The sequence below is a fragment of the Cajanus cajan genome, chromosome 10 (genome assembly GCF_000230855.2).
Source record: "Cajanus cajan strain Asha chromosome 10, NIPB_CcT2T_4, whole genome shotgun sequence".
NCBI classification, from domain to species: domain Eukaryota; kingdom Viridiplantae; phylum Streptophyta; class Magnoliopsida; order Fabales; family Fabaceae; genus Cajanus; species Cajanus cajan.
In genome coordinates, this window is record NC_138526.1 from 51,605,840 (window position 1) to 51,627,675 (window position 21,836).

Below are 21,836 nucleotides of genomic sequence, written 5' to 3' on the forward strand. Positions count from 1 at the left end.
TTCTTTTTGTTTCTTCTCCTTTTGCCACATATCTGGGTGTTACCTGAATTTTCAAGGGCACTTTAGTCCTAACAAAAGCTACGTAACTTGATTATGACATTTCCTCCCATGTAACCGTTACATACAGCATGACACTCTTACACCAAATTTATTACATGCACACACGTAACCCAAAACTTTGTAACAAAAAAAAAAACAAATTTTGAATTAATTATTTTGAAAGTTAAAAGCAATTCGACCGTTAGCCCTTCCTACTTACATTACTTCAACAAAACACGCTCCTCTTCACCCACAACTGCTACAATAAGCAACACAAGAAGCTTCAAACCCAACGGTAATGGCGGAAGCAGAAGATTATGGTTTCGCCCCAGAGGAAATGACGGTGAACGAGAATCTTGGCTACCCTAAAGCCTTCGCAAAACTCTGTCGTGACCGAAGTTTCAGTCCCTACAGCCATGGCCCTCCCTTTACTTTCATCCCTTATGCTTTGCAAGAAGACGAGGTAAAAAAAAGGATTTTTTTTCTTTAATTCTTTGTTTGGCATTGTAGAAATAAATAAATAAAAAATGCAATTAAAACTAGCTCTGACTGAATCAGTGAGTATTTTTTTTTATTGGGTATTTCTAATTCAATATTGTGTTTTTGTTTCTGTTTTAGGCTGAGAGGGCTAGGGATTAAAACAATTAAAACAAGTGAATGCAATTAAAACAAGTTCAAAGTGAATGGCTTTATTTATTGGGTTGTTTACTAGTTTCTAATTCAATTATGTGTTGGTGTTTCTGTTTTAGGCTGAGAGAGCTAGGGATTTGGATGAGATGTTTCCGATAATTGATCCCAAAGCTAAGGCCACGAGCAAGCCGAAAATCTTTGTCAGTGTTCTGTGGAAGCAGCTTCGTCATCTTGGGTAGGGTTTTTTTTTGTTTTCAATTTGGAAGATTCGGGAGGTTTTGCATCTGATTTCTGATGTATTATTTGTTTTGTGTTGTTGATTTGGATAATCTCAGAAATGCTGGCTTTGACCCTGCGGTGATTCGAGTTGATGGTTATGGCAACGTGGTCTATTATCATGCAGACTCGGCCTCTCCTCTGGCTTGGGACATTGATCACTGGTTTCCTTGTTCAAGTAATCTTGATCTTTCTCTTTCAAGAATGTGTGAATTGTGGAACCAGAATTCAGTTTGTATGATTTGAAAATTCTCCTTTGGGGTGACAATGTAGGGGGAGGTTTGACTGTTCTTAGCAATCTAAGGATATTACAGCGGCAAGCCTGTAAAAGGAAGAAAAACAAGCTGGAATTCTTGGTGCCATGGTGGGATTTCCAATTGGGCATCTCTGTGAACCAGTTCCTGTCTGTTTTTGCTTCTTCAAACTCAGACTTCAGGCGGGTTTTTTTGTTTGTTTGTTTGTTTTTGTTCTTGTTCCTCAATTTCCTCAATTTTGTTGTTTATATTTGTGTTTGCAAATGACAGGCACAGAGCTTTTTCATTTTTGTTCTATGAAGGAGAGAATCAAGAATTGAATGCTTCACAAATAGTGGATTCTCATTCTTTTCCACAACACTTTTTTGGGTTGAAAGAAGAAGTAGGCCTTGCTCCGGCTGCAATTGTAGAATCTCGAAGGGAACCATGTGATGCATTAGCTTTGAGACAACTTGATTACAATAGGAAGCCAAGGCCCATGTCTCCTGCAATAGGTTGGTGACTGACATTGCATGATTTATCCTACCAAGTTTGAATTGATTAATTGATTTAATATCTGACCAGTGACCAGTCTCTGATTGAAACTCTTTTCAGTAGCTGCAAGAAAAAGAGATGGCAATCTCCTGAAAGAAAACGAAGACCCGGATTTTGTGAAAAACCCTTACCAAGCAATTGTCATGGCCAGAGATTCCCTAAAGCAAAGAGAGGAAACTACAAAAATGCATGCAGAAATTCAGAAGCTGGATACTGAAGTGAATGAAATGAAGCTCAAAAATGAGGAAGAAAAGGTCACCATTCAAGACCTTGAATTGGCTCTCATAAAACGTAAGACGAAGGCAGAAAAGTGCAGACGCTTAGCTGAGGCTCAATCTTCTTATAGGACTATGCTAGAGAAGATGATTAGAGACACTATGCACCAGTAAGTTCCAGTAACCAAAATTGAAATGGTGTTTCTAATATTTCTCTTTATATTTTCTTGGTAAAGAGCATTAATTATGCTCTATTAAACACTCCCAAGTACTTGGCTAGGATAAGTACCTTGTATTTTACATGTAATAAATGTTTTCTTTGGACTTCAACAACTTGTTTTTAAATAAATTGGTTTGATGCAGGAGTGTCATTTATAAGGAACAGGTAAGATTGAACCAGGCTGCAACTAATGCACTAATGGCTAGACTTGAAGCACAGAGGGCAATTTGTGATGGTGCGGAGAAAGATCTTCACAAGAAATACAAACAAAGAGATGACATAGAAAAACAGATTAGACCTGAATGGGAGCAAGGAAGGAAGAGGTCAAGAATAGATGATGCCACTTTTGAAGAGCGAGAAATTAAACCTGCTCTTTATTTGCCTGGGCCCAGACCAAGAACGCCTTTGCATAAGGAGCTCAGACTGTTTCTAGAGGAGGAACAAAGGACATCTGAAGCCGGTTTTTCTTCAAATGAAGAGCAAAAGCAGGAAGAAAAAGAAGAGAAACTAAAAATGCCAGCTAATAATAACATAGAAGGGAAGCTAGAGGAGCATACCAGATCAAGTGTTGCATTGGATGAAAGCACAATTGAGCACAGACTTCAGAAGCTCAAAATCAGCGAAGGCAAGAGGGATTGTGGCATTTCATTCCCAGGTCTTCATGAGACAGAAACTGAGGAAGATGAAGAAACCAGACAGCAACGTGGAAAAGGGAATGTGGAGAAGTGGCTTCAAATGCTTTTAGAGAATGGTCCACAACAAGAAGGAACTGGTCCACAAGAAACAAATGAAAATGCTTCTTGTGAAACTGAAGAAATAATCCGACAATTGGATCAAAAGTTCCCACAAAAGGAGTTGAAGATCTCAAAAGTTTCAGATTCTGACCACAAAGGATGGACGGAGAAAGAAGATAGAATAGAAAATGAAGCTAGAAGTGTTATGCCGACAGGATATAAAAATTACTCTGAAGAAGCTTGCATTGGTGAAGGAAACTGCACTCCTAGTTTTGAAGGGATGGAAAGAAAGGAAGAGAATAAAAAGGGAAAAAAGCTTGCTAGATCAGAGAGTGCCAGGACCTTGAAGCGAATTCCATCATCTCCATCTTTGCTTCTTGGGATCAGAAAAGGTGTGGACTGCATTCGGAAGAAGCCAACGGCAATTGGGAATGGCAGTAATGAGGATTTTGCAGCATCAAACAGCTTCTTGAGGTCATCCATCAAGACAATCAAGAAAGCTGTGAAATTATGAATAGAGATACATTTGATGCTAAAGCATTTGTACCTTGGTCCTCAGCATTTGTACCTTAAGTTTTTTTTTACTATTTTTCAATTTGAGTGATGTTAGCAGAATAAAGTGAGTGAAAATTAAATCCAAAAAATAAAAGAAAAAGAAAAAACAAGTGTGTGAAATGTAGACATTTTGTTTGATTTGTGTATAAGTTTCTAAAGTTGTCAAATATTTGATAAGTGATAACACCTTGTTTTTGCCGCAAGCATTTAGGTTTCTTTTTCTTCTGCTTTGCTGATCAGTACAAAGTTAGTTGTAGAAACATGAATTCCCGCTTCTGCTATAGTGACTTCCTTGTTCGCCATTCATATTGTTTATCAAACCTGACCCAAAGCAGAAAAAGCAATATTGATGCAGCTTGGCATGAAGGTAGAATACACACACACACAGAGGTCTAATTACAAATAAAAATAACCTTGTGCATTAAAAATGAGGAAACATTCAAAACACAATGCAGCTTAATTTATCCATTTCTGGTCTTGGTCTTGTGTTCTTATCTTTTTCTTGGCATACCGTAATTTATGCAGTCACAGTTGTTTGGAAACCCATCTAATTACGTCAAAATCGATTTATTACCAGTGTTTTGAAACTCATCAAAACGTGAAAAACTCATCACAACAGTAACTTCCACGTTTTTTGGCCTGTGAACGGGAGAGAAGCCAGATGTACGTTTCAAACGTGGTTCTAAACAAACATACACTACACGGAAGCAAGAAGCAATTGCTTCCGGTTGACGCGCATAAAACTTGGTAAACGCTGAAACAAACACGCAGCTACAACTTTGGTACGCTCACATCTTTATTGAATTCATTCCAAATAAGACAGAGTTATATCTTACATTACTCCTCCAGTCTAACTCCAAAAAAGGAGCTTGTATAATGTAACAAATTAACACAAAATTATAGTTTTCATTCATAGCCTATGTTTCAGGACATAGATTTCCTCCACTTGTGGGGAGTCCTACTTTTGACCAGACTGGCTTTCATGTCCATAGGCGTTTGCCCTCCAAATCTGACTTCCCTTTCAGTCTCCTCTTCTTCTTCCTCATCAATGTTCTCCACCTCTCCCACTGCCACACTTCTACTAAACATAGGCATTCCAAACTTCTTCCATTTGAATAAGCCCTTCTTCTTTGCCGCCAACCTCTCCATCTGCACTTGCATGGCATTGACCTGTCTTTGCAGCCTGTAAACATCTTCCTTCAGCTTCCTTATCTCCATTTGCTGAGCACTCATTTCACGCTTTGAAAGGCATCGTGCCGGTGGGTCGAGGCCCCCATTCGGACTCCTCAAGCCACTGAAGGAGCTACTCCAATCTATATGCTGGTTGAGTTTGGTTTGTTCAGAGAAGAGCACCTGAATCACAGCTCTGACAGGCAACCGCTCGTTTTGAGCTGCATGAAGTGAGGCCTCTGGTGTGAGTTTCCGGCAATCAAGCAGCCTACACAGGCCCTTTCTTTCTTGCTTTGACACACCTGGATGTGCCTATAACACATTAGCAGAGTCAGGGTTTCAAGATCATAGATTAAAACTTTCTTACTCAGACAACAAATAGTGCAACAATCATGTTTCTAAACTCGGTAAGTCTTCAAATGGTATCTAATCTAGGACTATTGTTTGGTACATCCTGGTTAGCATAAACTTTGGTTATGTTCTTGTTTAGAGCAATATCATGCGTGTCACCATCCAGTACTGTCTCAAGTGGCAAAAAGAGTTTATGCATTTTTCAATAGTAAAATAAAGTTTTAATCATAAACTAGACAGGATTGTACCATCCAAATAACATGTGGGAAGACTACCTACTATGATATACCCTACTTTTACTTGATAGTTTACTTTAGAAGGAGGATAGTATATTTTTTTTAGAGTGGCAACAAGTAATAAATACACATAGCTATAAGAAGGAAATGCCAAGCTTTAACATCTAAACTAGAAAGAGTTTCCTATACTCAAAAGATCATTAATTACGTTCCATTTCAGTTAAACATTTGCAAAACCTTTTACATGCATCAGTATGTGGGACAAGAGAAAAGCCAAATGAATAAACAATGTTAATCACAGCTATGATCCAGTGGCCCCGCATGAAAGACATTTATGTCATTTCAGTTTCACTTAACCGATTCCTACTCCAAAGAATCTCATGCTGGTGGTGACAACACGAGAAGCATTTTCCAGGATATCCCGAATGAAACTCTTGATTCATCCCCTCCTCCTTGTCTTTGATACATAAATTAAGAAACATGAATAACAAAGAAATAAATACCTCTAATAAATCAAGTAATTTGAAACTAAAATGAGAAGACGTACTTTTAGATAAGTGTCAATGGCTCGGTACAAGCCATCATCCGTGGCTCTTGCATGGCTTGGAAGAGCTCTAGCAAGTGCAAGGAACTCAGACAGGGTCAAATTGGCATCCACAGCAGCCTCAGCTAGGTAGCAATCAACCAACTTGGCCACCTTAACCAAAGCAGCACCATCACGGTCTAAACTCACAAACCTCTTAACCAACCTCAAGACAAGCTCATCATCCAAGAGAGTCCCACACGTGTGGCTGAAGGAGGGTATCATGAGCTCTTTGAGAGAAGCTTGGTCAAGCTGCCACGAAATGCGATTCTCAAGCTCAGCTTTATAAGTGGCATCAACCCGAACCATGTTGGCGGTTCTCAGAAGGCGAAGGAGGAAGTTGCATGGGACAGAATCCTTCTCAGGAGGCAGAACACTCACCAAGGTTTCCACAAAGAACCTCTTCTTCATCCATGATGTCGTGACGCTTTCCGGGGAGTGGAAGTGAGTGGTGACACCATTTTCAGCAGAGGCAGAGAGGTCAGGGAGCCATATGGAGGCGTAATGAGTGATGATGGAACCAATCAAGTCTGCACGAACGCCTTTCTGTTTGATGCTTGAAAGGGTCTTCACAAAGTAATCCATGTCAAGGATGCATGCATCGTCGAACCAGCATTGCCATGATCCAACATTTGCCTCTGAATCTTCACAACACTGCTTCTTCATTTCCACTAACAACACACGGCACTTCAGCTTTGCAATTCTGTGCTATCTACCGTCTTGGTTATAACAGCTAGGAGAGAAGAGAGGATGAAGCCAGCATACAGAACAAAAGTAATTATAACAGCATCAAACTTGAAAGGGACTAGTTTGTTTTCTATGTATTGCGTGAGGATTTGGACTTGTTCCATTTACATGAGCAGAGAAAGGATATACAAACAAAAATTGGAGCATGCTGTTTACTTCATAACGCCACACTTGCATCATAGTATGTGTAAGTGATGATGGGCCTAGGATCGTGCATGGCTTTTGGCACTTGGCACACAATGATGGAAAGTGAAAGAAACGGAAACCTGAGAGTGGCCTATGTAAATGCCAAAGTTTGTGTTTTGCTTCCCAAGCTCGTGAACCCCCAGTATTTGTTGCTTTCGAACTAGACATATTGTACCTCTGAATACCATGGACCATAATTCATTTTTATTATTTGAATTAATTTACAATACCAAATATAATATTATTTAATTAGGGTGGATGGTCCCAAAATGATTTGCTCGGAAACGTGTTCTTTTTTCCACGGCAAGATTCTATTCCTGCATATCTGTAGTTCTGTAGCAGTCGGGACAATTGTTATTATCTCAATTGTGTTCAAAATGGACACTATCTTTTGGGCTCGGGGCCTCAATAGATGAAGCACGAATTCGAACTTGAAGCCCATGGCAAGATTTAGTCCTCAACTTGACTATGAAACGCGATTGGATTTGGTCCATACAAAAAATTAAACGACAATGCAATACTTATAAGTTATACCATCTATTAAAAAGTGTATTACATAGTAAACCTTATATGTAGAGTACTTTTCTATTTATTTAGTCATTTATAATTCTATTTTGGGATCGCAAGAGGGTGACATTGCTCCTTGTAACCATTGAACATATCTATTTGAAACAAAAACTTCGAATGTGTTCATTCTTCTATTTTTTTTTTATTTTTTTTAATGTGCTACAAAATAGGAAATTTCACAACGAGAGAACAAAAACATTTATCTATCGAGACAAAAGTAAACAATAGTGAGACTAGAAAAAAAAAGAGGGAATCAAACTATGACGAGATTATGACCTACAACAAATAGTTTGAGCTAACACATCACTCTTTCTGCCGTTCAATTCTGCAGAAATAAGCATGCTTAGATATTGCGAGGAGTTGAGGCTTCAGAGGGACTACTTGAGGAGTCACCACCAGTTGTTGGATTTAACAGTGGAACACTTGAAAGAGAACCATTTCCATCTTCGCTCTTGGCCACCACTGGTATCTTGACAGCAGCTGCTCTCTCCATCTCTTTCTCAAGCTCTTCTTCTTGGCGCAAGGCAGTAAACTGCGTATCCAGCGACTTGGCAGCTGATAACCAGGCAAGAACAATCACCAGAAGGACCCCTCCCAGGTATGGAGTTGAATTAGCCAGTGAACCAAAAGTTAAGATCATGAACTGCTGAATCAAAGCACCTCCAGACTTCCCCAATGGGTTGCACACAACATCAATGGCTGCCTTCCCCTTGACCTACAGCAAAGGAATTCAACACAAATCAAGCACAAGGGGATACAACTGCAACATTATATTTACATATATTGAGAGAGTGAGGGTTTATCAGGTGAGAGCATATTCTCATGAGAAAAATTAACCTTTGATCATAAAACCATTAATAGATGGCCATGATCAAATTTAACTTCAAACAATTTTGATCATCTATATATGATTGTATGATCAAGTTTTTTGGTATAGACCACAGGTATACTCCACCAGAAACAATCCTGTTTGCGTTGATTGCATGATCAAGTTTGTGTAAACATGATTGTAACCAATAAAAATCCAAACCTTGGTATCCTCATCCAAGGGTATGTAGGCCATCTCTTTGCATGGATCGAATAAACTGTACTTAGCACTCTTGCTGAATATGTTTTGCATGGCACCCACATATACAGCTGCTAGCAGTGGTGTCATTCCAAACTTCGCAATAACAGGAGCAATTGGGCCGCCAAATAATATGAGAGAAAAGAAACCAACTCCTGTCAAAAGCAGGACAGTGGGGGTGATCTTGGCAGCAACTCCCCATCCATATTTGTCAAATATAACTTGGCTTAGAAGCATCATTGTGAATGTAGCAATGCCAGTTGCAGTTGAGAAGTCGCCCATAAAAGATGAGTACTCGTTTGGGCTAGGAAACTGCACAAATTGCAGAGTCAACAAGAAAGAGAGAGCAAGGTGAAATGTCTGGTAGTAAAACCGTAGGCAAGAATGTTTTATGTTACCTGAGCTTTGAGCTTTGATTTCCATGTAACCTCAACAAGATTAATGCTGATTCCATATGCAACCACCAAAGTGGCAAGATCCCTTATATATTTTGAAGACACCAAGAACTTTATGCTCTCCATTGTTCCCATTTTGGGCTTCTCCTGGAAAAATGCATAACAGGGTAAAATGTTAATTAAGTTATTTCAAATATTTGTAAATCAAACGGAATCATAGTTTCTGTGACATTTAAAATAATGGGGACAACACTGAATAGGTAGGAGAATTTCATACACAAAGAAATGAGTCAATCATGGTACAGAAATGACTCCTTATGTAAATATCATGTTGAAAGCTAGTTTATGAAATAAAAAAATTCCCTGTACCATTTAACACCAAAGACACGTTAGAAAAAACTGAGGAATGCTACATTACTTTGCTTTCAGTTGTCTCAAGTCTAAGAACTAAATTAGTATACTCAAGAATAAAATAAAAAATGTAAACAGTGGAAACAACAGAATAGGCATGCATCAACCTGCCTAGGGTAGAAAACTATATGCATAACAGTATATCAGTCTCACAAAAAACTACCTTCTTCTTCTTGCTTCGTGTAGGCAGAGGAACATAACTATTGACCCACCAATACAGGAAACAGATTGCAAATCCCATGCCCACAACTATGCTCATCATTCCTTTTAGAGAGATGGCCCAGCCATCAACTCCAGGACCTAAATTCTGCCTCAGATTAGAAAAGTATTTCACTGTCCGACCAGAGAACACGAGGGCTACATTGGCCCCAAGTCCAAATAGAGGATAGAATCGTTTTGCTTCCTCAACGCTAGTTATCTGAAGAAAAGAAAAAAAATGAAAAACAAAATTAGCATTCTCCCTCACAAAGCAGAAGAAAACCACATAGCATCATATTCATCTTTATACTTTATATTCATTATAATTTGCATGAGACAGTTCAAAATTGGAAAACATAACATTAGAGGATACACACCCTGCCGTGCCATCACATTATTACATCTTATATTCTTATCCAGCTAATATTATATGCATGTTATTGCAAGTGAAACAAGCATATAACAATCACGAATTAAATAAGCATCATATAAGTGACTCATCAAAAGCTGAGAAGCTAAGCTACAGAGAAAGAGGCAGAATATAAATGAATACAACTAAAAGTAAAACAATCCAACAAACAACAGCCAACCGTGATGATGATATCAAGATGCCATGTTCAGTACACCATAATTATAAATTATAAGATGATGATAACGACACCAACACATACTAGGCCTTGTTTGATTAAATTCCTCCCCCGCAAACACTGATAACAGAACAAAACAAGGTAAAATGAATTGAAATTCTCAACCAAGTTAAAATCAACTTAAGCACTTAACTTCTATCTAAAAGTTCCTTTCATTTAGCATAAGGATAATTTCAATCCATGTTACCTTCTTGTTTACTTCTCCTACAAGTGTTTAGAAAGAAATTTATCCAAACAATATCAATAACAAAAATCAAGCCTGAGACCAATTACAAACTAACAATGCATGCTGAAAATTCAAACAATGAAACAACCTGATTGGCGAACCCCCAAAAGAGAACGGAAATGACAACACTCCCCCACAATTCAGCCATGACATAGAACAAACAGAAGCTCCATATTCTCATAATTGCAAGAGGACCAAGGAACCTCGGGCCAAGAACGTTGAGAAGTTTATCCGCAAACGCCTCGGGGTGGATATAGTTGCTGAGAGGATACAAAACAAATCCAAAGGCTCCAAAGAAGGCAATGAAGGGAAGAATAACAGAGTAAAAAAGAGCTTGCTTGGACAACACATTAGCCAACTTTGTGTACAACAACATGAACCCAATGGCCATGGGAAGGTTCACCCAAGTTTTCAGAAACGGTATAATCTCCGCACTGCTTCCTCTGGCTGTCACAACCAACACATCCTTGGTGTCCCTCAGAATGGTGTAGTTGAAGAGAATGCAAAAAAACATCAACCCCAGAGGCAGAATCTTCTTCAAGGTTGCAACTTCAACGCCCAAAAACTTTGGTTGTTCACTTTCCGGTTCCCCAAATGCTGCAGCAGCAGCGGCCTCAGCCTTGCACAGGAACAAAGTTTTCTCCTTTTGGGGAAAGACATTGAGTTTTGAGAATTTTGGGAAGCCATTGGAAGAAAGAGAAGGGACGGGGAGGGTTTTTGGGTTTGGAGAGAAAAATCTGTGCTTTAAGGTGAGAGAGGGGTGTGAGAGTGTGACCCTGTTTCTGGGGTTTGTGGGGAGAGAGAGAAGGCCTCTGGTTTGAAGAAGAACATCCATGTCTCTCTGTATTGAAGAAAGAAACAGAGAGAGGGATAAAGAGAGATAAGGTGGGTGGTGTGGAGAGTGGTAATGGAGGAGACGAGATTATATATATCTATGTTGGAGAAATGGAAGGGGCAGATACAAAAATATCTCTTTTTAAATATGCCAAGGAATCTCTCGAGTGTCTCAGAAAGACAACAAATGTAGCATGGAACCAAGATTTTTACGTGAAATGGTTAAACTCAGAGAGAGGATTGTGTGCAGTGAGAGGGAAGTGAAGTGAAAACGAGAGGTAATAAGAAAGTGCACGGGAAACGGTCAAGCCAAGGGGATAAAAGAGCATTCATAGGATCTTTCTTAGCCATATCAATCCTTTCTCTCTTTTTTTCTCGTATCCAAATTCAATCAACAAGTGAATCAAAACAGCCACTTGTTACCAAATATGTCTTCAGTTTTTTTTTTCCTTGTTTTCTCATTCCAATATCTGTTTTATTTTCATGCCAAGTAAATATGAAATTATAGTTTCTTAACATTTTATTTTTTCAAACACTTAAAAAGCATTTAGTACATGAAAATACCTTATTTTGAAAAAAATTTAATTTCGAAAATGTTAATTTTCTGTATTTTTTTTTTCTAAATAACATGTTTAGCAAATATTCTTTTTTAATAATTATTTTTTTATATAAATTTTTAATAAATTTACTTTTATGGAGAATAATGAGAAATTAACTTTTTTTTAATGTAAAAATAAAATTTTGATACGATAAAAATTGTATCTTATCTTTATTTATGATTCTCTTTAATCACAAATTTTGAGCGTAAAAATATTTTTTTAGTTTCTATAATTATTTTTTAGTTTTTATAGTTTAAAATATATTTTTTTAGTTTTATTTTTTTCAATCATTTTTATCCCTTAATTTAATATAGATATTTCTTAAATCTTTGAATTTTTAACTTTATTATCTTTTTAGTCTTTGTTATTAATTTTGTTGTAATATTGTCTTTTTCGTGTTAACATATCAGAAATATTAATTTAACTGTATGACACACACTAAAAAAGTATTTTAACCCATGAAAAACACACTAACTCGTGAAAAATTTATCTTCTTATTATATCATATTACTAATCATATTTTTCAACAAGTGGCTGGTTTCAAGTAATATTGAAATTGATTACTTTATTTCAAATTTGAGTCTTGTTTATGAAAAAAAAAATTATGATTACTCAAGTTATTTAGAGATTAAGCATTCAATGCTAGTAGATCCATCTTACCAATGACATAATCATTAAAAAAAAATATTACCTATTGTATTTATATTTTTTATTTTATTTTGATATCACCGTGTGTCATATAAACTATTGTGAGTGTGCAAAAATAATTTTATTAAATTTGTTTTAAGCATATGTAAATATGAACTTGTCTTTTTTTTTTGTTATTTTTAGGTATTTGACACATTTTTAGTTTTGTTTGTTATTAATTGTAATTAGTTCGATGCATTAATAAAATTACAAAAAAAACATCAATTAATATAATTAAGATAACAAATAAATGAATACTTTAAATTAAAATAGTCACGCATTCATAATTTATTTTTAATATATTGTTTTTGTTTTTAGATACTAAATCACTATATGTGATATAGTATAAAATATATATTACAACTAATTAAAATTAATAAATTAAATATAAAAAATCTTAAATATATTTTTAATCTTTATAAAATAAACAAATTTTACTTCTGATCTTTATAAAAAAAATTACTTTTTATTTTTATAAGATTTAAAAATATTATTTTTAGTCATTATTATTGCATTCATTTATAAAAAAAAGTTAAATAATTATCTTAAATATTAACTATAACTGACAGTGAAATGACCTTAACATAATATTATGTTAGAAACAGAAATTATCGAGGCTTTATCATTTATATCTTCTTAGAAAATAAAATAAAATAACTCGAAAGTAACATTTGCATATTTACTATTCACGAACTTTGGACGTAGAACTTGAACTGGTTCATGAATGAATGCCCAAATAAGGTTTTTTTTTATTTATGAAAAGTAAATCATTAAATGTCTTTTTAATTATTTGTATGCTAAAATAAATTATATTTTTAATATCAAAAACATGTTCTATTAAAAGAAATTTCTTAACTACTATCTAGAAAATGAATATAGACCAAAACAGAAAATTAATATAAAATACTATTATCTAAATATGTTTATTCGTTTTTATCTTGAACAACCTTTACTCATTGATTTGATTCAAGTGATAATGAATTCAATTTTTTAAAATAAAATTTTGAATTTGAATTTTATGTATGAAAAAAAATATATACAATTAAAAAAGGAGATTCAATTAAAGGTGACTAACTAATTTATTGGTAAAAATTAATTATTAACAAAGTCAATAAATATTTACTACTAATAACATAATAAAAAAAATCTTAAACAAATTTTCTCCACTTATTTTCTTAGGTACTATTTTCTCAACTACTACCTACGAGTATTCACTCCTATACAATAAACATGATGATTTTTTTTTATATTCTTATTTATTTCAATTTGCATTTATCATATATATTTCTAAATTCAATTAAATAATTATAAATTTAATTAAAAATAATTTTGTTCACAATATAAAGGATTTTTTACAAATATAAAAATATAATTTATATGTTTGAGATATTTATTTATACACATTTTAAATTAAAATACTTTATATATTAAGATATATCATATAAATTTTATTTATATATAATAAATATTTATCTGTGAATGGTTTATAATTTCTATCGGATAGAATTTATACAAAAAAAATAAAATAAACTTGGAGAAAATATATTTGGTAAATATTATCATTAGGTAAGATTGTATTTGTTATTTGCTTCTTCTTTTTTATGATTCAACTTATTGAATGTCTCAAAACATAAAATATATTTAATATCTATCACAGAAAATGAATAGAAAGATTGCAAGAAGATTTATAATTATTGGTATCAAACAATGTTATGTTGCTTTTTCTACCATTTCTTCCCTTCTAACAAGCAAAGCAACTAAAATAAAATCAATGTTTGACTAATCGTGCTTGGAAGCATGACCACGGATCAGTAATAAAACAAAATTATATTCAAATCCATACGTGCAAAAGAAATGAAGTGTCTATACTAATATTTAATTGCTAATATTCGTTTATATATACTTGTATTTTATCATAGATTCATTTATTATTTTCCTAATAGATTATTATTAACCGTCGCTTTTTAAATACGCTCCACACTTTAGGAGCTATAGCTTAAAATTGGAGTTAATTAAATTATAAGTATAAAATAATACTGACACGTAAAAAATAATAAAATATAATTTTCCAACCAAATATTAAATAAAGTTATAAGTCTTTAATAATATACAAACAGTCTATTACTATTATCCCAAAAACTTTGGGATATTCAGCCATCAAAAAATAAACCTTGGATCTTCATTTAAATATTTTGATCTAACTTTATTTATTCATCTACATAAGTGAATTTAATTGAATAATTAATTCATTTCTCATTTATACTACCATTTTGGTGCAACTCCTTTTGAGGTAGGTATGCGCACAACAAAGGCTGATATATATACACCTTCTATCTTTTATAAGTACACTTCCGATCTTTTTTTTTTTTTTTTTAAAATAAAATTTCTAAAATATCCTTTTAACTAAATTTTTATTTTAAGTTCTATTTTTAAATTTGTTTTTTATTTATCTCTTTTTTCATCATTTTTCTTTTTCTTTTTTCTTCTTTTTTTTATTCTCTTTTTTTATCACTCTAGTCATTTTTTGATGATTTTATTATTTTTTTCGTTTTTCATTCTTGATTTTTCTTCTTTTACAATCAACATAATCATATTTTATCTTTTTATCTTTTAAATCTATTTTTCACTTTCTACTCTATTATTTCTTAAATCCTAATTTTTCATTCAATCTTCACTATTCTCCATATTCAATATAAGGTACAAATTAATATATTAAATTACATTTTATATTTATAATTTTTTTTAACTTATTTAACATTACTTATGGATAACAGGATCGTAGACGACGATAGTGGATGAGGAGATAAAGAAACACGTAAGTTAAATTTGCCATACCAGAAAATAAGATTCAAAATTTAATTTTAGCATTCCGGAAAGTACTTTCTAGAATAGTAAAATTATTATTCCAAAAAGCATTTTCTGAAAGTGTGTTTCTTATATAATTCCGGAAAGAATTTTTCGGAACAGTAACTTTAGTATTCTGGAAAGTACTTTCCAGAATTATGTAACAAAACTTTTCCAGAAAATACTTTTTGGAATAAGAATTTACTATTATGGAAAGTATTTTCTGGAATAAAAACTTTATTATTCCAGAAAGTAATTTTTAGAACAAAAACTTTACTATTTCGGAAAGAGGGGTGCGGGAAAAAGAAAGAAGAAGGGTGTGCAGGAAAAAGAAAGAAAAAGAGGGGTGTAGGGAAGAAAATGAACAGGGGTGCGGGGTGCGGGAAAAAGAAAGAAGAAAAGGGGTGCAGGGAAGAGAAAGAAGAGGGGTGCGGATGCGGGAAAAAGAAAAAAGAAGAAGGGTGCGGGGAAGAGAAAGAGGAGGGGTGCAGGGTGCGGGAAAAACAAAGAAGATGAAGGATGCGGGGAAGAGAAAGAAGAGGGGTGCGGGGTGCGGGAAAAACAAAAAAGAAGAGGGGTATGGGGAAAAAAAGAAGAAGGGTGCAAGGTACAAATTTAAAATTTTTATATATATTTAAAAAAAAAAAGATAATTTAAAAATTTTATATATTTTATAAATAAAAAAAAGGGTGTGTTTATATGAAAACGGATGTGTATTTATCATCACCCCACAACAAATTCAATCCTCCCAGCCCAATACTTTCCTTAGAGTAGATTGGGCCATTGTTTGTTGGGCTTTAGCCCCATTTTTAAGAGTTTGGGCGTGAATGGGTAAATATTAACTTCTTTGTGATTTTTTTATTTATTTATCGTTTTTTGTGTTATATACTATAAGTTTGTATTAAATTTAATATCATTCCGATAAGAAGAATATTTAAATTAATTATACATAAAATGCAAAGATCCTCGATTGTAAACAGAGAATGTAATTGAATCATTAGGGTTGCCAAATAATAAGCTATTGAAATGGATGCATAAAAATTTAAGTTATTTTCATTGTCATTATTATAAAATTATATATATAGATTAAATCGCAAACCCTTACTTAAGATAGATCTTATTACATGATATCATATAACTTTCACCTCGAACTAGATCTTCATGAATAAAAATTGGCAATAAAACTTTATTACTTATTTCCACACATATGTCTTTACCTATAGCTGTATATAAAAGAAAAGAGGCAAAGGGAGTAGCAATCTTATTTAGCATGTTATTTATATACTTACCTTCCCTCAGCCTCCTTCCAACGTCATTTTTTGGACAATTCTTCTATTTTGGCCACAATTCAGCATCTGAGTTCAATAGACTTGAATCCTAACCATAAAATGGTGACACAAACGTTCCCAACAACCAAATTTTAAACACAAAAAACATTAATGCTTAGTTTAATAATAACTGGCCCAACCACATGGTCATTAATTCCTTACACTGCTCACACACTGTCTTTAACAGGTTTTGGTTAATGAATTCAACACTTTCTATTTGGTCGTTCCTTGAATGAAATGAAAGCATTAATAAACTTAGAAAACGACTCGCAAGAGAAATGTCATTAACACACTTTATTCACTAATTTTTTCATTAGAATAACTTACAATAGGGAATGAATTCTTTCTGTAACATCATCAAATAAGATCTAATTAACTCTTTCATAACTTTTATTAATTTAATATGTTTCTCAATAAAGCTTTAAAAGAATAAATGATCAGATGATGATCATACTGTATCAACTTAATTTTATTTTTTTTTTGTTTCATTCCACAGAATCCCTTCCCTAACTTATATAAGATGAAATCTCAGACTTAATATAAAATGAATACTTGAGCTACTTATCAAGTACTTAAGATTTTCATTTATAATAAAAAATATATATTATAAAATGTATTAATTACTATATCTTCTTTATATCTTGAAAGCTATTTTTTTATTTATCGAAATCAAATTTAGTATGAAGAAGTTTACAACAACTCTTACGACCTATTCAACTAAGATGGAGTTATAATTGATAAAAGTCAATTATTTTGACTATACAACACTGTATCTCATATCAAATATATACTCAATTGATATATAGTAAGTATTTATAGGGTTTTAAGATATAATTCTAACCAATGGTTAAATTATATATTTTATTTTTTTATAAAATTTATTTTTCAGTTTTGTTTTTCTTCAAATTTTCAATTCCATAATTTTAGTCATCTAGTTTTATAAAATTTGTAATTTTGGTTCTCTTTTCAAATATTTATTTATTGATCATTAAAATTATAATATTAGACATAACTTAATATTAAATAAATGCTATGATAATTAATATTTAATAATAGTTAATTAAATTATTTTTTTAATTTTTATTTTATCTTATTATATCTCATTTTATCATTTTTATAAGATAAAAAATGAAATAAAAATAAAGTTTAGTTTAAATATATTTAAATATTAATTTTTATGCCATTTATTTAATATCTTATCATAATTAACATTACAATTTTAACATCATTAAATAAAGATTTACAAAAAAAAAGTTAAAATTATGAATGTTTCATAAGGTGGTTTAAAATCGCAAAATTAGGGGTGATTAACGATCGGATACGATCAGTTTCGGTTGATATAACTCACTAGTTGCATTATTTAAATTTGCACATAATTAAATGGTTTATCGATTTAGGCGGATCTCAATTTTAACAAATAATTTTATACGGTAGAAATGTATTGAATTTTGAATTATTGAATTGATTCGAATAAAGTTTTTATTCAATTTATTCCTCTCTCTCTTTTAATTCTTATATCCTTTTTTATATATTTAATCATTCAAATATTATTTAGTTTGTTTAAATTTAAAACAAGTAAAATTATTCAAATTTCATATAATTTAAATATTATAATAAATTTTCTTAAGTATAATATATATATATATATATATATATATATATATATATATATATTTCACCTTCAACTATAATTTTTTGTGCGACAACAATCAAGATTTAAAATAAGTCAAAATAAACTTAATTTTTATATCTAAATGATAGTTATTTTGACCTTTATTTTATTTGAACAGTTAGGTTCAGGTATCAATGAATTGTTCAAGTTCAACTTAAATTAATTATTTTAAATTATTTTTTTAACTCGTTTTAAACTGATAATCCGTTTGAATTCATTTATTTAATTTTTTTTCTTTTGATTTTTTTTTTAATTTCAGATCAAGTCTCGGATTGGTGCTGACTCCTATGCAAAATGAGTGAGAGGAAGAAGCACATGGTGTAAAAAATTAATATTTCTTTTCAATTCTATATGTCACTTTTAATTTATGTCTCAGTTTTCTTAATTAAAATGAGTGTGAGACATCATTTGAGTCAATTAATCGTAACGAATGCAATATATTCTTTAATTCCAATCTCATTTAATTAAGTTATAGATGAGGACACCTATTCCTATTCTATTGGTAATTTCGCTCATATGATCGAACTACTCTCAAAAGTTACTAGTAATGAAGTTATAGATGAGGTCTGTTACCATGCATGTTCATTCTTTGATAAATTTGTGCATTGGATTCTTAAGTTTTCATGGTTATGAGTATTTCAAGTTTCCCCTTTCATGTGTTTTTTAACGCTACAGTTTTTTTTTTTTTACTTTAAAAATGAATCATTTACGTTTATGGAAAATAATAAGAAGATTGTACGTATTTCATCATGTGCAAAATTACATTTATAATTTATATATGATGCCGTTTGAAATTAGAACCAAGAAATTTTAAATTTCAAAACAAGTAAATTGTTGAAATTAAATGTCAAGCCCTATATATAGGTGGGTAAATCTAGTTGAGTTACATATTAAAATAGGCTTACTTTCGCAGGAAAACTGATTACGACTCATCAATTAATTAAACTAAAGTTTGAAAAACTAAAAATTAAAATTGCAGGTCTTCTGACTTATGCTGTCTTGTGGCCAGCTCATAATTTACCATCAAATTCAAATGGACAATGTTGAAATTGTTAAACTAAATTTTGTCATCTTCTAGAATTCTCGTTTTTCAACTAAATGCATGCAGAAGCCATTTTGACTATTCTAAGGTGACAAAAACTTATAAAAATAAATTAAATATTACTTGGACTTAGTGACTTACCCAGTTCATCGCTTCATCTATTGAGGACAAATTAGCCTCATCTTTCTCTAACTTTTCCCTAAAAAGTTTTAATTTTATTATAATTTAGAAACTTCGAGGGCTCATATTTTTAGGTCTTCTGAAAGAACGTCCATCATTGTTCCCTGAACAAGATAAAGCTACCCTGGACTTTGCTTTGGAATGGTTTTAGTTTTATTGTTTGTGTCTTTACTAAGAACATTATTATGAAGAATATTTCAATAATATAACCGGTTCAAAGCACAACAATCCAAATAGCTAGGTTGGAGTACTTGCAGACTTTGAGGTTGTTTTTTTCTTTTTCTTTTTTAGTATAATATGTTAAATATCTATCAACTTTATAGAAGACTGATTTTTATTGAAAAAAATCTTAATCATATATTTATCTAATATTGTTTTATATCTTTTTTAAATATGTTGTTACCATTTACATAACTTGAAGTGAAAATCTTACTTAAATAAAAAAATTGATTAAAATTCTACTCAAACTCACAACTTGATGAATCTAGGACTTATTGATTAGAGTTGTTGCAGTAAAGCCTATAATAATGAAGGGGACCATGCCAGACACAACTATAGGTGTGAGTTGCCTGCGGTGTGAGCATCTTGCTTAACTTGAGAAGGTAAGAGAAAACAAAGATTAGTATAGTTAACGAATAAGAAAGGTTTAAGGGTATGATTGTTTCATTGTTTGTATGCAATAATGTAATGGACAAAGATCCTTCTAATGTTTCGACAATCTGTTACTAAAATCGGGATTATTATTCCACACTTTATCTATCTGTCTCGCTATATATATGTATCACGTTAATTATATTATAACAACTGTACATGGTACAACTCATTGTTGTTTGTGTGTTAGATGTTAAATTATTTTCCACCATGAAACTTTGAACATTGGAAGTGAAGCGGGGAGAGTTGAAAAACGACCTCGATCAATATTCTGACACCACCTCAAAACTCTTTTATAGTACTTTGTTGACTTTTTCTCTTTTCTCTCGACATATTTTTTAGTTACAGCAAATTTGCTTGATTCCAGGAGGTTTAGAATAATCAAGTTTGGAAGTAGAATACACTAGAACGCCTGTACGCATGGGACCTACTCAATATTTATGAGATTAAATTAAATTATTTAAGAAATAATAAAATAAATTGAATGTTAAAAATAAATAAAGAATAAAAATATAATTTATGTTAAATAAAAAGTTTGATGACATGAATGAGAAATAGACAGCCTTTACTTTTACTGTTGCATTATGGAGCAGAGCAGGATATGAGTACAGTACTGTTATAGCCTATTGAGAAAGTAAAAGGTAGATTCCAAGTTGCCACTATTATGTAACCGCAGAAAACAAAGCAGAAAGAAAAAAAAAAAAAAAAAAGATTCTTTAGTTTTTTTAACGGAAACACGGTAACACACAGGCTATCATTGGATCCCGTCTACACATGTCACACACAGCCTACATACAAAGGCACCGCACCGCACCGAACAACCACAATTTAATATTTTAATTCATGTTCAAAATTAATAAAACATTTTGATAAATATATGCCCCATTATACCCATATAATAAGTAATATTAAACAGTTATTTTTTTAATTATATTATTAAAATTTGTTAATAACTAACTTTTATTTTTTTTAAAAATATTTCTTTTTTAATTATATTATATATATATATATAACTCAAATTTAAGATGATCAAATTTCAATCTAATACCACTCTCCAGCAATAATTTAATTTTTTCCCCTATAAAATTAGAACTCGTCCTAAAAAATAAAATATGAGGAAAACATGATTAAAGTGACGAATGACATTTTTAGAAATTGTTTTATTCTCTCCAAAATAGGCTAAACAAAGTAGTGATTAAAAAGCATGCAGCTCAAATAATGAACATGAGCAATGATGACCAATCTTTTGAAGTGTCCATTTCCATTTTAGAGGCAGATTGAGGCTCCCTTTTGTCTCACGGTGTGAGGGTGGAAAAGGTTCAAAATCTTTTGGCGACCCCAATCAAGATTCAAGAAGCACATGAAGACACGAAAATTAAAAAAGGCATTGAATGAGAAGAATGACCCATGGTGTTTATTTGGGGAGCCGAAGGTGGAAATAAGTCCCCTATGTTTTGTTCCATTTTGGTGTATGAAAATAAAAGTAATTATGGGAAAGGGAAAATAATGGGTTAATTGAATTGCCCCTTACCTTACCTTACCTTACCTGACCTGACATGGTTGTACCCAATACCTTGGTACTTGCTATGCTGTGATGTGCCTTAAGAATGAAAAAATGGGGTCCAAGTCCAACTCCATTTTTCATACGCAAAAAATAAAGCTATAACTTTTCCCATTGAGCTTGTATATTGCAGATACATCAATTCCTTTTTGTGACTTCTCTCTCTTGGCTTCCTTCACTTTCTGTCATTCTCTGTTG

The 21,836-nt window shown here is 32.3% G+C and overlaps 3 protein-coding genes across 4 annotated transcripts; 1 reads left to right on the forward strand and 2 right to left on the reverse strand.

Moving 5' to 3' along the window:
• The first annotated feature begins 226 nt into the window (after window positions 1-226).
• On the forward strand, window positions 227-3,663 carry LOC109805499 (trichohyalin). 2 transcript variants are annotated; one of them, XM_020367584.3, is made up of 7 exons: window positions 227-502; window positions 789-904; window positions 1,005-1,123; window positions 1,219-1,381; window positions 1,470-1,693; window positions 1,797-2,118; window positions 2,312-3,663. In XM_020367584.3, exons 1-7 carry the CDS (start codon window positions 338-340, stop codon window positions 3,414-3,416), a joined length of 2,214 nt encoding a protein of 737 aa, XP_020223173.1. In that variant the 5' UTR covers window positions 227-337; the 3' UTR covers window positions 3,417-3,663. The 2 variants fall into 2 exon arrangements, with proteins under 2 accessions (XP_020223173.1, XP_020223172.1); XM_020367583.3 differs by having other exon boundaries at window positions 232-502; window positions 1,794-2,118.
• Window positions 3,664-4,235: 572 nt separating this feature from the next.
• LOC109805459 (Phototropic-responsive NPH3 family protein) lies at window positions 4,236-6,793 on the reverse strand. Its single transcript, XM_020367540.3, has 2 exons — window positions 5,762-6,793; window positions 4,236-4,939 (listed from the first exon to the last, which is right to left on the reverse strand). The coding sequence occupies exons 1-2, from the start codon at window positions 6,461-6,463 to the stop codon at window positions 4,382-4,384; spliced, it is 1,260 nt and encodes a 419-aa protein (XP_020223129.1). The 5' UTR covers window positions 6,464-6,793; the 3' UTR covers window positions 4,236-4,381.
• Window positions 6,794-7,395: 602 nt separating this feature from the next.
• Window positions 7,396-11,324, reverse strand: LOC109806680 (plastidic ATP/ADP-transporter). The gene is made up of 5 exons (XM_020369153.3): window positions 10,329-11,324; window positions 9,333-9,587; window positions 8,762-8,905; window positions 8,328-8,675; window positions 7,396-8,012 (listed from the first exon to the last, which is right to left on the reverse strand). The coding sequence occupies exons 1-5, from the start codon at window positions 11,073-11,075 to the stop codon at window positions 7,641-7,643; spliced, it is 1,866 nt and encodes a 621-aa protein (XP_020224742.1). The 5' UTR covers window positions 11,076-11,324; the 3' UTR covers window positions 7,396-7,640.
• Between the last annotated feature and the right edge of the window lie 10,512 nt (window positions 11,325-21,836).

What these genes read in the sequence shown, in the direction of transcription:
- LOC109805459 (XM_020367540.3), bottom strand. Translation starts at nt 6,463, where the DNA reads ATGAAGAAGCAGTGTTGTGAAGATTCAGAGGCAAATGTTGGATCATGG. An exon ending in CCATTGACACTTATCTAAAA is followed by an intron (nt 4,940 to 5,761) that starts GTACGTCTTCTC and finishes AATGTGTTATAG; the next exon opens with GCACATCCAGGTGTGTCAAA.
- LOC109806680 (XM_020369153.3), bottom strand. Translation starts at nt 11,075, where the DNA reads ATGGATGTTCTTCTTCAAACCAGAGGCCTTCTCTCTCTCCCCACAAAC. An exon ending in CACGAAGCAAGAAGAAGAAG is followed by an intron (nt 8,906 to 9,332) that starts GTAGTTTTTTGT and finishes GCATTTTTCCAG; the next exon opens with GAGAAGCCCAAAATGGGAAC. An exon ending in AATCAAAGCTCAAAGCTCAG is followed by an intron (nt 8,676 to 8,761) that starts GTAACATAAAAC and finishes CAATTTGTGCAG; the next exon opens with TTTCCTAGCCCAAACGAGTA.
- LOC109805499 (XM_020367583.3), top strand. Translation starts at nt 338, where the DNA reads ATGGCGGAAGCAGAAGATTATGGTTTCGCCCCAGAGGAAATGACGGTG. An exon ending in TCTTCAAACTCAGACTTCAG is followed by an intron (nt 1,382 to 1,469) that starts GCGGGTTTTTTT and finishes TGCAAATGACAG; the next exon opens with GCACAGAGCTTTTTCATTTT. An exon ending in ATTAGAGACACTATGCACCA is followed by an intron (nt 2,119 to 2,311) that starts GTAAGTTCCAGT and finishes GGTTTGATGCAG; the next exon opens with GAGTGTCATTTATAAGGAAC.